The following is a 16,919-nucleotide window of genomic DNA, read 5'->3' as shown; positions in this document are numbered from 1 at the left end:
CTGATGCTGGGAAAGATTGAAGGCAGGAGGAAAAGGGGACGACAGAGGATGAGATGGTTGGATGGCATCACTGACTCAATGGATGTAGTTTGAGCAAGCTCCGGGAGATTGTGAAGGGCAGGGAGGCCTGGTGTGCTGCAGTCTACCATGTCACAAAGAGTCGGACACGACTGAGCCAGTGAACAACAACAGTTCCTCTTCACTGCCAGGGCCAGCCTGCCCAGGCCACCGTCTCTCCAGCCTCATGGCAGCAGCCTCTCCTGGCTCCCTGCCTCTTCCCCTCTCACCCACCTCCATAGTAACTAGGCCATACTGCTTCTCCACTTACAGCAAAGCAAACCCCCGTCCCTCCAACCCCCATGCCAAGACAGCCCACCACAATCTGCCCCTCAGACCCTCAGTCTTCACTGTTGCTTCCTGCTGGACCCCCAAACAGGCCAAGACCACTCCCCTAAGGACACTCGCCCCTGCTCCCCCAAACCCTTCCTTTCCTAGTGAACTGCAATCCACGGTCCAGATCTCAACCCCAGCCTCCAGTTACTGTGGGCTGACTGTGTGGCGTCTCCCACTGTTCCTGTTCGGGCATCCCACTTGTTCACCGTGTGGGACACACATGTATGACAGGTGTAACACTGGGCTTGGGAGTGCTGTGTCTGTCTGCTTCCCAGGGCTCCAGAGCCCAGCCAGTGCCCGGCCCCGTGTAGGCCATAAGTGAATCACCAGCTGAATGAGCTGAACAGATGAGAACCTGGGATATGGTGTCCACAGGGCGCGTGTTGAAAGACCACAGCACCATCCCTGAATGGTAGCCAGGGTGTGCCGGGGCCAGCGAGGCCGGCCTTCCCCTGGGCCCTGGGCACTGCTGCCGGCTCCATCTCCCCACCGCGGCAGTGCAGGCACCCAACTGCCCCACGTCCCAGGAGGCCCGCGGCCCCAGCAAGGCCCCACCCGCCCAAAGACCCAGAGCCAGGAGTATCGGAGCTGTGGGCTTCGTCCAGTGACTAGCCCGCAGGTGTCCGCCAAGGACAGCAGCATCCCAGGGATGAGGGACGTGTGGCCAGCTTCCGGGCACCGAGTTCACGCTCTCTCTTCATGGACACTGAAGCGCCAGCTACGCACCAGGCACGCCACCCAGTGCTGGGGGCTTCACAGCGAGGCAAAGACTCTCCCCACAGCCACCATGCTAAATGACTTGAGGCACACCTCACTCACCCTCTCTGCGCCTCAGTTTCTGCATCCCATAGGCCGAGCCTCAGCGCTAGGAAAGCCCCAGGTGCCCCAAAGATGGCCGGCCTTCAGGGGGGCCTGGGAAGCTCCTCCCTGCCCAGGCAGGAGTGAACGGCCTGGCTTCAGCTGTGGGCTGGGACAGTCAGTGCCTCAGTTTCCTCATCTACAAAGTGAGCATAATGACAACAGCAACCAAGCTCACGGAGTCGTTACAGGCATCCATGAGCTGACGCGCCTGCAGCGCTCTGGGGACCCCTGCACGGGGGCGCCCCACCGGCGCCATGCTCTCCTCTGCCCCGGACGCTCAGTATTGCTCAGACGGCAGCGCTCCTGGGCCCTGCTCTCTGCCTGCCCCCCGGGCCGCCGTGCAGATTAAATGACACACAGATGCAGGGCGCCTATCCTCACACAGGCCCTCAATGAAGGCACACGTCCCCAGACCACCAGCCAGCTCCAAGGGGAGGAAGAGAATCACCCACAGGCTGGGCTACAGAAAAACGGGCTTTTGTGCAACAAAAACCAACATAACGAAAAGGAAAAGGGAACGACAGCCTGGGGAAAAGGCCTGTATCAACCATGACAGAAAGTCGATATCTAACGTAGATAAAGGGCTTATCCCAATATAAAAGACCCCGGGAGATGAACGGGCAAAGGACTTAAACAGGTAGCGGAGACATAGAAAGTAATCAAACTCGGGGAGATCATTCGTCCTTGCTGACCATCAAAGCAGCACAAATTAAAGCAAAAAGCCGCACTGCTTCACTGTGAAGCAAAGTGAAAGTGTTAGTCGCCCAGACAGATCCGACTCTTTGTGACCCCATAGACTATAGCCCACCAGCCTCCTCTGTCCATGGAATTCTCCAAGAAAGAATACTGGAGTGGGCTCCATTCTCTTCTCCAGGGGATCATTCCGATCCAGGGATCGAACCCAGGTCTCCCGCATTGCAGGCAGATTCTTTACCAGCTAAGCCACAAGGGAAGCCCAAGGATACTGGAGTGGGTAGCCTATCCCTTCTCCAGGGGGTCCTCCCAACCCAAGGATCAAACCCAGGTCTTCCGCATTGCAGGCGGGTTCTTTACCAGCTGAGCCACCAGAGATCAGCAAAGGATCAGCCAGCAAAGCCCTTGTGCTGGGGAGGACATGGCAACTCTGGGAGCCGAGGTGGGAAGGCAGCCTGGCTGTGCCCAGGACTGTGTGTCTGTGGCCCTTGGATCCCATAATTATTTTGGTCATGTAGCAAGTTGTCCCTGCTTAGAGCCAGGGCTCAAGGGGATCCAGGTCATCATGCCTTTCGGGTTAGCAACATATACCTATTCACAGGAGAAGAACTGAGGCCAGGAGGTCCCCAAGTCAAATTCTAAGAGAGGTTGCATAAAGGGCAGCTGGCCAGCACTGCCTCCAGCCCAGCTGGGTGGACAACAGACCTCCGTCTGGAGGGCCTGAGAAGCAGGCGCACACAGCCCGTCACACACACTGTCTTCAGCTTCCATCCACCCCAGCGTGGGCTCCTCCGAGGCAGCAGGCGGGCAAGGAGGACCTGATTCATCACAAAGGCCAGGAAACACCCATGTCCGAGGATCCCTGGACTCTACACTATGCTCAGCTGCCCCATCCTACAGAGCAGGGCCTCTGACTCCCAGGGCAAGAGGACCCGTGAGCACACTCCAGAACCTGTCCATCTGTGGGGTCAAGTCTGGGGTCCCTGTCCCCCACTGCAAGAGCCAAGTGGGCTTGGCCTCTGGCCAGCACTATCCCTTCTGGGAAATCCCTTCCTCTGAGCCAGGGCAGGGAGGAACAGTGGGAGGGGCACAGCTCTGAGGTCCGAGGATCGGGCCCCAATTCTGCCCTCTGCACTTGGCCTGCCTCTCCTCCCCCAGCCTCCCCACCCCAGCCTGCGTCACACCCATCCACCATCCTCCCGGTGGCTCAGGCCTCTCAAAAGCCAGGAGCTGCCCTCGATCCTTGCTCACACCCACGTCCTGTGAGCCCTGCCTCCAAAAGCATCCTGTGATCATCCACCAGGCCGTCTCGTGCTGGCCATCAGGACCCCCAGGGCCCCCTGTGTACAGCCCTCCCTGCAGCCACTCTCCCCAGTGATAGTCCTCAAAGGCTTCCCACTGCCAGGAGAATAAGACCTCACCTCCTCCACGGCTCAACCCCATGAGCCCTCCCCACCTCCCTGGGCCCTGCCCTTGCTCTCTCTCCATCACTCCCTCCCTCCAGGCACGTGGCCCTTTTTCTGCCCCTCAGCCACATGGGGCTGACTCCCATTTCAGGGACTGGAGCAGTCTCCTGGGCCGGGCCCTCCCACCAGCCAAGTGCATCTTGTCTCTGACCCAGAGAGCCTCCCCCAGCTCAGTTCACGCTTTCCGGGGTTTCACTGTGCTCACAGCTTTACCCCTCTCTGCAGCAGTGGGCAGGGTGCCTGTTCTTAGCCTCGGCACTCCATCCAGCAGTCCCACTGTTGTTTCTGGTCTTCCCCCAGTGACTGGGAGCATCACTAGAAGCCTGGCCCCTTCCAGCCCAAATCAGGCCCAGCTCCCAGGACACCTCCTTCATTAGGACCTGGCCCCGGACTCCCCCAAGTCCTGTGCCCTCCTGCAAGCTCTCACCTGAGCCCTGACTTCATCCCAAGGGTGCAGCTTTGTCCTGCCTGCACATCCCTGGAAAGGGGCACCAGCTGGACTCTGCCGCCAGGTTCTCCCATGCGCTCCACTCATCCTCTCTGAGGCCTTCCTTGCTCCAGGTCAAGGGGAAGCCCACACCCCAGGACTGAGCCCAGGCCAGTGGAGCCAGGTCAAGAGCTCTGGGAGAAACATCCCGACTCGAGAATCCAGCCCAAGTTCCAAATATGTGTGCGCGGGAGTATGTGTGCACAGCAGAGAGGGCCAGACGGAGGGGGAGATGCCTCAAGGGGGAGGGAGAGGCAGCCAGACACCGACACTTCCGTCCAACTGCACGACCTTTTCCCAGCTCGGAGTTCCTTCAGCGCCAAGTGCACAGCACTGTGTGGTATTAATTTGAAAGAGAAATGGGTCAAGGAAAGTTGGAAATTTTTTATAGAAAACACTTCAGGCTTGGAGCTGGCTGAAGTGTTTGTCAACCTGCAGAGAATTCTGAGAGGAAACAGGCCTTGGTCAGAGCCCTCCAGCTGGTACAGACTTGCAGAGTTTGGACCTCGGGCCCAACGAGCTTCTGGGCTACGCCCGCCCTCACTGCTTCTGGGGAAGGGCTCCTCTCCCCTCTGGACAATCCTGGAGCTGTCTTTGCAGCCCGATCCCCTGATGCTGGCACCAGCACCTCTCCTCTGTCCTCGGACCCCTCTGCTTTGCCAAGAGGCCTCTGTCCGGGGGTCCATCATGGGACACCTGTCCCTCTGTCCCCCATTATGTATACACAGCAGGCAGAAAGCCCAGATCTCTTGCACAGCTGCCCCATGGGGTGTGGAGGGACTGTGTCAGGATGTTCAAGGCCCAGCTGCTCCCATCCCTGGCAGGCCAGCTGACATGTCTGAAGCACAAAGCGTCACAGACATGTAAAGTGGCCACTGGAGACATCATATCTCTCCCAGAAACATCCCGGTCTGCTTCACTAGAGGCCAGCAAAGAGCAGGTCTGCAGAGCCCACGGCTGATGTGACAGCCAGACACACCACTTTTGCTAATTTAACTCCAGATGCACCCAGAGCAGAGCACAACTTTGCTTCTGAGATGGTGTGTTACCTGGAAGCCAGGCATAGTCACCATGCGCCAACAGAAAGCTCTTTAGGGGACATTACTACACAATCCCAGGGGGAAAAAAAGAAAAGAGTATCAATGAATTGGTGGAAAAGAATTCCTCAAAGATAAGGCATCAAGGGCAGAGAGGACCTCAGGGCCCGAGACAGCCCGTGATCTTAAGCATATGTAACAGCAAGCACAGAGTGGGTGACATACAAAGGGTGAGATGAGGATTAGCAGGCCCTGCGACATTATATCCATTTTAGAGATGCGAAAACTGAGACATGATGGAGCTGGGAAAGCTGCCGAGGCAGGCACACTCAACCCCTAACCAAACTGCCCCCGGCCTCCGTGCTGGGAGCAGCTACTGATGCACAGAGGTGGCTCCTCTAAGAACGGTCCCCTGCATCGCAGGCAGGCCAAGGCCAAGAGCACTATCCCTGGGTCACATCCGTCATCTGCTCACAGCGCTCCAGCCAAGATCCAGGTCCTTCCTGGGCCACACTCACCCGGCCAGCACCACCCCTGAACCAGATCGCACACGAATGTGGGAGGAGAGAGGAAGCGGGGAGGTAGACCTGAGACGCAGGAGAGGAGCTGACACGTGTGGGCTGTCTGCACCCCCGCAGGCCAAGTGCCGTCACAGACTGCATCTGTGGAGTCTGGGAGGAGGGGGCACGCCGGGCAAGACTCCACTGCAGGAGGAGGTCTGGCCGCAGGCCTCACCTCTGCCCTCACAGCCCGCGGGGCAGAGCCCCCCCGCTACAGAGCCCAGTCAGCAAGACCCCAGCTCAGCCGCCAGCTCTGCAGCAGTCTCCTCAGTCTGACCCCAGATCACAGCAGGCCTCAGCTGACCCAGAACGGCCCCCGCCCACCTCCCCGGCGTGCGGCCACGTCAGCACACTGGCATCTCCAGCGGCCGTCCAGGGGGCTGACCGCAGAGCAGCGGGAGCACCGTGGCCTCTGCCAAGGATACACTCAGCCCTGAAACACGCCTCCCGGAGTCAGGCCAACTGCTTCAGGTTTCACAATCAGGACTTCTCTTGGGGTTCCCTCTGGCCCCCAAGCCATAGGCACAGCCCAGGGTAGAATGGAGAGGAAAAACCAAGAGGGCCCTGGGCATAAAGCACTAAGGTGTCCAGACTTTCAGCTGCAATGCAGCGAGCCAGCAACAGCCAGCTGGGCAGGGCACGGGCCAAGTCCCGGAGCAGAGCCCTTGAGTCACCAGCCTGAAAGCACTGGTCTAGGCCCCAAGCTCCCACCAATGGCACAGAGAGGGGCCCCAGCCCCTCTGGACTCTGGCCAGGTCTGGGGCTCAGGGTACAAAGCCTGCCCAGGGCCTCTCTTGACCTCTCTTCCATTTCTGCCAGGACCTCAGCTTTCAACACTCTGATATAATGTAGGCTGAATCATGACCCCCAGGATGTTCCATCCTAACCCCCAGAACCTGTGAGGATAGCCTCATATGGCTAAGGAGACTTAGCAGACGTGATTTAGCTAAAGATCTTAATATGAGAAAATTCTCCTGGAGTAGCCCAGTGAGCCCAATGTAATCACAAGTGTCTTTATAAGAGGGAGAAACTTACTATAGACAAAAGAGAAGGCACTGTGATCGCAGAGCAGAGGCTAGAGTGATGCAGCCACAAGCCAAGGAATGCTGGCAGCCGCCAGAAGCTGGGAGAGGCAAGGAACGGATTCCTCTCTCGAGGCCCAGGGGGAACCAGCCCTGCTGACACCTTAATGTTAGGTCCTTAAGATTCATTTTGGACTCCTGACTTCCAGAAGAGAATCAGCCACTGACTTTGTGGTAACTTGTTACGGTGGCAATAGGACATAAACCACTATAGAGCAGAAAGCTTCCCCAGACGGGCTTCCGGCAAGTTAGTGCCCCTTCCACATCCCCTACCCACTACCCCATTACTCACCCCCTCTTCCAGGCCTCATTCCTGACTGAGCCCTCTCCCTTATGACTCACACCCATTGCAGCACCAAGGTAGGCCTGACCATCCACCTGACACCAAGTGGAGCCTTGCCCGCTTCCCACCAGTGTCCTGTCCTGATGGGGCTGCACTCTCTCCCTGCATCACGGCTCTAGGCTTCCTGCCTCCAGCCTGGACCAGAGCAGGCTGGTCACAGCACAGGACTGTCAGTCCCCTTCCCTGCTGGGGCAGCCTGCAGGACATCACGCAGCCCCGTGAGCTCTCAGCATCAGCTCCAGCCCTCTGGTTCCTGGCCCTGAGCGCCCATCATGAGCTGCGCTCTTGGTTCTCTATGGCTCCGGGAAATGGGGCAGAGACGTGCAGCAGGTCAGGAGGGGAGGAAGGACTGCTGGAGACTGTGCCGGCGGGCCACGCTCGGCCATGTGGAGCAGCCACGCAGGGCTGGCACCCTGTCCGCGTGCTCCTCGCAGGCTTTCCTTGGCAACAGCAGGGCACCCTGCCTCCTCTGCCCACCAGGGAGGATGCTGCAGCCTGACAGTAGCGGGCAGAGGCTTGGCACGAGCTGTTTCCGAGAGTGAGGCAGCCAAGGTCACAGGCACTGAGCTTGTGCCTTCCCTGCCTTCAGCCCAGGGCCAGGGGTAAGGCAGGGTGGGAGACTCTGCAGCCCACTGGCACCTCAGCCGGAGCTCACAGCCACTCCTTGTCCCAGGGCCATGCCCAGGGACTGCAGGAAGCCCATGGAGGAGGACACAGGACACGGCCACCTCCATGTCTCTGAAAACACAGGTGGTCAATAGGGGTCGTTGCTTTATTTGACCCATATGGTGCTTTTCAGAAATTTGAAGCAACAATTTAAAATCAGGAGAGTTCACATCAAAGTTCTGATGTCTGGATGCTCTTAACAGCAAAAGGATTGGCTGCCCCAGACCCACAAACCCACCAGGTCTCGGTCAGGGGAGCTGAGGACAGGCTGCCCCCATGGACGAAGTCAGTCGTCTGTCCTGTGCCCACGGCGAGGCCAGGGCCGAAGGCCACGTGTCACTGCTGTACCCATTTTAGCAGAGACTTTCATGCTTGCATCAAAAGAAGGAAAATTAAAACCGGGCCAAGGGCGGGTGTAATCTGCATTCTTGCCCTCTGCCACTCTCCTCACTGGCACTGGCTGCCGGGCCCTGCAGGCCTCTGAGTTTGCAGCCCTTGTCTTGAGATAGCACGACTTGTTGCAAATGTGCCCGACAGAGTGAGACCACTTGCTCAGTGTGTGACCCAAGGACTTTCCCACTCAGTGGGGACTTTCCCAGGGTCCCAAGTTCAGCCCTCCTTGGTGCAACCAGCAAGGCCAGTATCTCAACACACTGGTCTTAGGGTCAGACCAGCCATAGCACGCCAGGCCCCACAGTCTGGATGAGACTGCACAAGGGTCCAGCAGATGCAGGAGAGGGACATGGAGCTTGCCTGGGCTGTGCCTGAACATCGTCCCCTGAGGAGTGAAGTGTGCCTGCAGTGTTACTCCTCCACAGATGTGTAGCCCCAGTCACCGCACAGTCAGCCTTGTAAGGGAGGCCCATTCACTTCCTATAGGACCAATGCTGAAGCTGAAGCTCCAATGCTCTGACCACTTGATGGGAAAAGCTGACTCACTGGAAAAGACCCTAATGCTGGGAAAGATTGAGGGCAGGAGGAGACGGGTGCAATAGAGGATGAGAGGGTTGCACGGCATCACTGACTCAATGGACATGAATTTGAGCAAACTCCAGGAGATAGTGAAGGATAGGGAAGCCTGAGTTGCAAGAGTCAGACATAACTTAGCCACCGAACAACAACAACAACAAATAGACTGAATGGTGGTCCCCAAAGATACCAGGTCCTAATCACCAGGACCTGTATTATATAACCAAAAAGGGGCTTCATAGATATGATAAAATTATGGATCTCGACAGGTGGAGATCATCCTGGATTATCAAGGTGAATCCCAAGTGCAATCACATGCACCCTTAAAAGAGGGAGACTGACATCACTCAGGAGCAGAGGAGGCACTGTGACCATGAGAACAGAGGCTAGACTGACGCAGCCACAAGCCAAGGAATGCCGGCAGCCCCCAGAAGCTGGGAGAGGCAAGGAACAGACTACCTCTGAGCCTCAGGAAGAAACACAGTCCTACCGACACCTGGACTTCCGCTCAGCGATACTGATTCCAGAATTCTGCCCTCCCGGAAAAGGGAAAAGAATGAGAGAATTAACTGCTATTTTAAGCCACCCAGGTGATGGTAACAAGCAGCCTGAGATCTGGGGCATGACATGCCAGGATCAGGCATATGAGCTCTGAGCAGGGCTTCCAGGCTGGGCTGGGGCTCCCCATTCCCCATACCCACTGACCCTGGCTGCTCCTCAGCAACCTTACACAGGGTTCACAGATGGCAGCTAGGGCAGTGCTCTGGCAGGGACCTGGAACTTGGGACTGAGGCTCTGTCCACGCTTGTGTGTAAATGCAAACACACACGCATGCACACCTGTGCAAACACCAGAGGAGCCAACATCACACAGCACACCTCCCAACACACTGCCCTGGGCACAAGTCTGGCCCTGAGGAGGACTGGGAAAGGGACTTGGGGTGCTGGAGAAAGGTCTAGCCCAGAGGAGTCCTAGAGACACCCAAACCTCCCCTCCCCAAAAGGCCACAACGGCACCCTGGCCTTGGAGCTCTGCCTTTCTGGCCCAGACAGGCTCCCAGACCCAGCAGAGCCAAGCAGAGACGCTTCTACAATACCTGCGAGGCCAGTGAGGGGGAAAAGTCACCCTGGTCTCCTTCAGTCCCTTGCCCACCCTAGTGCCCTCCTCCAGGGTCTGCAGGTGTGGGTTAAGCTGCCCAGGGCAACCTCCAACCCTGGCCTGAGTCCTGGAAGACACCCCAAAGCCTTCATTCTCCATCCATCTCCATGGGCAGTCAGCAACCCAGTAGCAAACCTCAGATGATGGGGACTTGGTGACAAGGATGGTCCGAGGCTCTGAGAGCCCCTGAGACCACCCCAGGAAGCCTATTGGCTGCTCAGGGAAGCCAGGGCAATGACAATGTGTCTTAGTGCTCTGAAAGAGCTGTGTATAACAGCCCCTGACAAACCCCTCACCCCAGCCGTACCAATCCCCCACAGGCACCCTCACCCATAACCACACCACCCTCCACAGGCACCCCCCCCCCAACTCTTACACTGGGAGATGCTAGTCTCCCAGACCAGGAGGCTCAGGACAGGTGTCTCCCCTTCCCCTTTCTCAGAGGACCCATTATATCCACTGTCCTTGATAAATGGCCAGGGTTATTTCAAACATGCTTACAGAAGTTGCCTCGTGGGGACAGGAGGAAGCTTCCAGTTAGTACCTCCTGCCTTCTTTGATCGGAGTCACGATCAGAAATCATGAGAAGAAAAGACCCCCTAGTTTACACACACACACACACTGAAAGCCTTTGCACAGAGGCCCTGGTGTTCTGGGCCCAGTAGGTCACGTCCTCTTGCAGGAAAGAACATGGAGCAAACATGTTCAGACAAGGACATTGCTTTTACATATCTACCAGCTGCCACTGTGGGCTCTGACAAGACTGGGGCTGACAGAGAGCGGGACTGTCTGGGGTCACTGCAGGCCCTCAGACCAGCCACAGCAAAACAGTGTGTCTGGGCCACCTCCAGCCAGTGAGTGGGCCTGAACCCTGGGCGCAGGGGAATGATCGGGCACATGCAGGGAGAAATGGGCTCTCTGCAGACGTCGTCCACACAGGGTCACGTGGACCCTGGGCAGGGACACCAAGGAAAGGGGGCTTGGGGCCAGACTCTGGCCTCTGGCTGAGATCTGCCACCTTCAGCCTACACACCCACAGCCCTGGGCTGAGGTCCGGAGCTCAGTCCGAAGAGCCCTCCACCCCCAGCCCGTTTCAGCGCAGCCGCAGCGCCAGACTCGCCAGGCCAGACAACTGGCCTGCCCTAGAATCTCCTAAGGTCAATGGTTTCTGGGCTTGTTCTGAGTTTGGAATCCCTTTCCTGTGTTCTGAGTTTAAGCTCTCACCAGCGATAGGCAGATGAGGTTAGGGAAAGGATTCCAGAGAAGATGTCAGAAGGCCAGCAGAAGCCTGGGAAAGAAGGCCAGGCCAGGAAGGAGGACAACATGTTCACGAGACAGGCAGCACATGGATTTAGGGATCGGCGGCCTGACCCGGGCACCTGGCAGCCTCACTGTGCAAGCTCCACCTCACCCGGCCTAAGTGGCCCCCCCAGGAAACCCCCTGAATCTTCCAGTAAAGGCCCGCCCAGAAGCACCAAAACCAAAGTGACCAGCCCTCAGCTCTCTGAAGCACAGGCATTTCTAATCACTCTGGACAGATGAGAAAGCAGAGGCCAGAGACCCAAACCTGCCCAAGGGCAGCCAGCCAGCAAGGAGCAACAGCAGGGCCCTGACCCCTGATCTGAGGCACAGCGCCTGCCCCATTTCCACTCCTGCCCTCACCCAGTGGGGTTACTCTCCATTCCCCCCTACGCAGAGAAGCCCAAGGGTAGGAGAGATAGGAGGGGCTGAAGCTGGGAAGGCCAGGAAGGCAGCGCCTGGGGGACCCCCTCCACTGTTGGCAGACGGCCTGCAATTCATCATCTGGGAAGAAGGGGCAGCCAGTATTGATCGACTCTACAGAGCACTGGGCTTTCTGATGGAACAATTCCTTTGCAAAAGTATCTGACACCATTGCTGGAAATTAGAACGGTGCCCTGCCAGGCTGCACCCAATTTATCTGTCAGCTGGGAACTCAGAGAGACCTAAATTAAATGAGCGGGGGCTGCCTGGGGGCAATGGGAGTATCTTGGCTAATCACAGCACAGCTGGGCCAGCCCGGCCCAGTGGGGCCTCCGGGGTTTCCTGTCAACATGCAGATGAGTTTAACTCAAGACCCAGGCCTCCGTGCCCTGCCTGCTGCCGTGGCCATGACCGAGTGCAGCCAGGGATCCAGAACTGGAAACTCGGGGCTGAGTCCACCCTGCCAGAGCCAGGCACAAAGCCTGGGCACCGCAAGGCCCGCCAGGACCACAGCCAGAACCCAACCTGGCCTCGCTGCAGCCAGGGACCTAAGATCCTGAGAACACGGGGAGCTTTGGGCCAAAGGTCGGAGGTCTGGCCTCCCGGAGGGCTCTGAGGGGCTGTCCCACCTGCCCAGCAGCTCCTTCCTCACTCCTGGGCCCAAGAGCATGGTTGGCTCTGAGTTGAAAAAGATAAAACCACACAAGTGTGTGCACAGGTCACCGAGGCTGTACCTTTGGGCTCTCTGTGGAGCACCGCCCTCCCCCGCTGGTCCCCGGCTGCCTCCCAGAGGGAGCAGTATCCAATCGGGGCCAAGGAAGCACACCCCCCTTTGTCCGGGGGCCGAGGCACAGGCTCCGAGACCTGGGTACAGGACTCAGGCTTGGTCTGGGCCTTGCCTGCTCCCTGACACTAGGTAAGACCCTCAGGCACCTTTTACTGCCTGCTCAGGACTTCCCAGGTGGAGCTAGTGGTAAAGATCCCACCTGCCAATGCAAAAGACAAAAGAGATGCGGGTTCAGTCCCTGAGTCGGGAAGATCCCCTGGGAGGAAGGCATGGCAACCCACTCCAGTATTCTTGCCTAGAGAATCCCATGGACAGAGGAGCCTGGCGAGCTACAGTCCATAGGGTCACAAAGAGTCGAACACAACCGAAGCGACTTAGCACACACACACTCTCATGGAGGCCTCAGGTTTATGGCCTCATGTGGGCCTACAGGTTTATGGCCCACATACACCCAAAGCAGAGGCCCCCAACTCAGAATGTTAGCACCCCCGCTGTGCTATGTGGTCAGCAAGGCTGGCCTCAGTCCAGGCCTGGGACCAGACCTACAGAAACGACGCCTGGATCGCCCCAGGGGAACATTCAAGGTCTACCGTGCAACCTCCCGCCTGCAGCAGCCTTACCTGTGTCCAGGGCCTGTGGGCCCCCCAGAGGAGGGGGTCTGGAGGTGGTCGGTCGATGATACACCACGTGTACACGGCCCTGCTCGGCCTCCTTTGCCGCCAGACCTTTCTCCAGGGGCTCAATAAAGAATTCCTCCTCTTCCATACGGATCAGGCCAGCCTGCAGGGCAAAGAAAGACAAGATTGTTCAAATTCCCAGATCACAGCAGACCGAGGAGGGGAAGCAGTGAGGAGGGCCCCAGAAAGCAGAACTTCTAACCTGGCTGCGAAGGGCCCAGTCAACCCCAGCTAGGTGTGAGGCTGGAACCCCAGGCCAGGAAGGGCATGCACAGAGGCCCCATCACGCCAGAGCCTCCACTTACAGCCGTGAAGGCCAGAGCCATTTGGGGGCGGTAAACCCTGTCTGAGGAAGGGATTCTTGCCCGGGTCATCCCCACGCTCAACCCCGGGAGCTCAAAGTCCAAGACAAAGGCCAAAACTCTCAGCCAGGGACTGAATCTGCCACAGATATGTTCAGTTGGACACAAATAGTATTTTCAAAGTTTTGAAACCAACCCTCAAAATGTAAGATTTCATGTTTCAAATGTGGAATTCCATCTTCCCTTGGAAGATGCAGGCTCTGACAACAGTGCATCGTGTCCAGCAGTGGACACGTGGATGGAGCACACACTTCAGCTGCTGGCCACAGGCCCCACTCTATACCCGTTTATCCATGACGGTCAGCAGCCCAGACCCTACAGCAACTGAACCGCTGCCTCCACCAAAACCGGTTATGGCTCTTCCATGCTGTAAAGCCCTCAAAGCACCCCGGTCCCCATCAGGATTCAAGCTGCTCTATACTCTGGCATCCAAGGCTCTCAGCCTGCCGCTGTCCTCTTTGCCCCCAGCTCACACACCTCACACCAGTCCCTAAAATAGTCCTGTCCTTCCAATACAGTGCATACCACCTGGTCTGCAAGCTCCTGAATCCACGGAGCCCTCAGCTGGGGAGGACCTGCTGCCTCCCCCACCCTTGGCCATCTGATAAACTCTAATTCTCCAAGGCGTGGCTCAGACCCCTCAAATGCCATCCCCCAACTGCAGGGACATGGCCCTGCCCTCCCCTCGAGGCCATCCCACCATCGCTGCCCCATTCAGCTCCCATACTTCTGATTCCATAAACCAATTGTCACAGTAGGAATCTCCACTGTGTCAAGCTGCAGATGTATTTTCTTTAGATCATATACCTATAAACTATCATAGTTTAGTGCCGGGAGCCGTTATGAGAGGCCCCGCCCGTGACGAGGTCATGAAGAAAATACCGGGCAGGCAAGGCCGTCCGGGACCCCATCCATGACGAGGTCACGAGGAAAAAACCTGACAGGCAAGGCCGTCTAGGAAAAGGGACCCTCCAGGTTGGCCTCGGCCTCTACCCCACCCTGTATCCTCCCCCCTTTTCTGCCGTTGTTCTTGTTTACCCTGCTGCAGATTCTTGTGTTGCCTGCCAAGAGCTCTCCTGCTCCTCTTTCACTGAATAAAGACCAACTTAAAACCCTAATTAATAAATCTCCTGGATGCTGGTACCCTATGAAGGGGCCAGGGATGAAGGAAATGCTTCAATTCAAACCCTTTTGCTGGCATTCTGACTTGTGTGATAAATATGTGCTCTCATTGCAAAAAATGCTCTTGATTGTTCTAAACATCCTAAGCACAGTATGCTAACAAGAGAAACTATTAAGCATAGGCCCCTTCACGGGGTGAGAAAAGCTCCACAAATATGATAGCCACAAATGTGCCTAATAGAAAATACTTTAGATAGAGATTAGCTGGTGACTTCTTGCAGGTGGTTAACTTTTAGACTAAGAGCCTGTTTTGTGCCATATCTGCTGTTTCTGCAGTCCTTCGCATTTCTGTTCTGTAAAAATGTAATCCTATCTAGTTCCCATAGAGATGACGCTTATTAGAAAGAAAATAGATTAATTATAAGAAAAACAAGGTTGGCTACTGAAGTTGCTTAAGTCACACCAGGTGCAAGCCATAAAATGTTAGCAGGCCTGAAGGCCAAATGATAAGAAAGACTCTTGTGAATGAAAAAGTATGTGGGTGACATCCAGTTTCTGTTGAAGGTCAAGTTGCTGTAATGTTTTGAGATGCCCTGTGTGTAAGCAATATGCACTTCCCCCAAAAAGATGTTGTTAAGGGTATAAAGGGGCCGTGCAAAAATAAACTTCAGACTTAGCCCCGAGCTTTGTCTCACTCTCTCTCATTCACCAACGCCGTTCATCCTGAGGGTTCCCCTGGATCCTGCTGGGGCTGGACCCCAGCAGTTTAGAATTTTTAAACCACTTTTTTGAGGTAGAGCTGACATGTAAAAAGATGGTACATAGTTAATATATACAACTCAATAAGTTTGGGAATGAGTATATACTCATGCGGGCTTTCCTGGTGACTCAGATGGTAAACAATCTGCCTGCAATGCAGGAGACCCAGGTTTGATCCCTGGGTGGGGAAGATCCCCTGGAAAAGGAAACAGCAACCCGCTCCAGTATTCCCACCTGGAGAATTCCAGGGACAGAGGAGCCCGACAGGCTACAGTCCATGGGGCTGCAAAGAGCCGCACATGACTGAGCAACTAACACTTTCATTTTAACATTCATATACTCGTAAAACCATCACCGCCAAGAAGGTCATAAACACATCCATCACCTCTCATGGTATCCCTCTACATCTTTTATTGTTATCATTTTTTTGGTGATAAGAACACTATATGTAAAATCAACCATCTTAGCAAATTTTAAGTATATTAAAAACTATTTTTGATAGAGTATTGTTAGTTATAGGCACTGTGCTGTATAAAAGATTTCCAGTACCTACTTACCTTGCATACTGAAATTCTGTACTCTTTGACAATCACCTCCCATTTCCTCCTCCCTCCAGCCCCTGACAACCACCATCCAACTCCCTACTTCTATGAGTTTGGCTGTTCTTGATTCTACACATAAGTGAGATGTTACAGTATTTGTCTTTCTGTGTCTAGCTTATTTCACTTAGCATAATATCCTCCAGTTTCAGCCATTCTGGGCAAGTGGTAGGATTGCCTTCTTTATAAAAGCTGAATAAAAATATTTCCATTTCAACAGCATCTGTAGAATACATTGTACACGAGTACCACATCTCTTTATCAACCTGTCATCCACAGACGGACCTTTGGATTGTTTCCATGTCCATTGTGAATAAAGCTGTAACGAACATGGGAGTGCAGATACCTCTTCAATATTCTGTTTTTGTTTTCTCTGGGTACATTCCCAGAAGTGGGATTGTTGGTTACATGGTAGTTTTATTTTAATTTTTTGAGGAACCTCCATATTGTTTTCCATGGTGACTAAGCCAATTTCATTTTTTTGCATTCAGTTTTCCCAACACCAAGACACTGTCTTTTCACATTGAACGTTCTTGGCTCCTTTGTCAAATATAAACTGACTGTATATGCATCCCAGGATTATTTCAGGGTTCTTGATTCTAATCCATTGGTCTATGTGTCTGTTTTTATGCCAGTACCATACTGTTTTTACTACTAGAGCTTTGTATATGTTTTGAAATCAGGAAGTGTGATGCCTCCAGCTTTGTTCTGTCTCAAGGTATTTGAGGTATTTTTGTGGTTCCATAAAAATTTTAGGATTTTTTTATATTGGAATTTTGAATTTTGATAAGGACTACATTGAATCTATAAATAGTTTTAGACACTATGGACATTTTATAAATATTAACTCTTCTGGTCCATGAACACAGTATACCTTTCCATTTATTTGTATTTTCTTCAATATCTTTAATTAGTATCTTATAGTATTCAGTCCATAGATCTTTCACTTCTTCAGGTAAATTTATCCCTAAGTATTTTACAGCATCAGATGCTATTGAAATGGAAATATTTTATTTCTTTATCAGTTCACTATTGGTGAATTTTGTATGCTGATTTTGTACCCTAAAACTTTACTGAATTTATTAATTAGTTCTAACAGTGTTTTGATGGGTTCTTTAGAATTTTCTATATACAAGATCATGTCATAAGGAAACAGATACAATTTTACTACTTCTT

General features: G+C 54.6%; 1 protein-coding gene across 1 annotated transcript in view; it reads right to left on the bottom strand.

Annotated features, from left to right (window-relative positions):
• Nucleotides 1-16,919, bottom strand: part of ADAMTS2 (ADAM metallopeptidase with thrombospondin type 1 motif 2) — a 249,940-nt gene that overhangs the window by 153,812 nt on the left and 79,209 nt on the right. The window contains exon 3 of the mRNA XM_043467036.1: nucleotides 12,845-13,004. Coding sequence (XP_043322971.1) covers nucleotides 12,845-13,004 — 160 coding nt within the window. The remainder of the gene's footprint in view (nucleotides 1-12,844; nucleotides 13,005-16,919) is intronic.

Source organism: Cervus canadensis, chromosome 4 (assembly GCF_019320065.1).
Source record: "Cervus canadensis isolate Bull #8, Minnesota chromosome 4, ASM1932006v1, whole genome shotgun sequence".
Taxonomy (NCBI): domain Eukaryota; kingdom Metazoa; phylum Chordata; class Mammalia; order Artiodactyla; family Cervidae; genus Cervus; species Cervus canadensis.
This window is presented reverse-complemented; position numbering and strand designations above follow the sequence as displayed.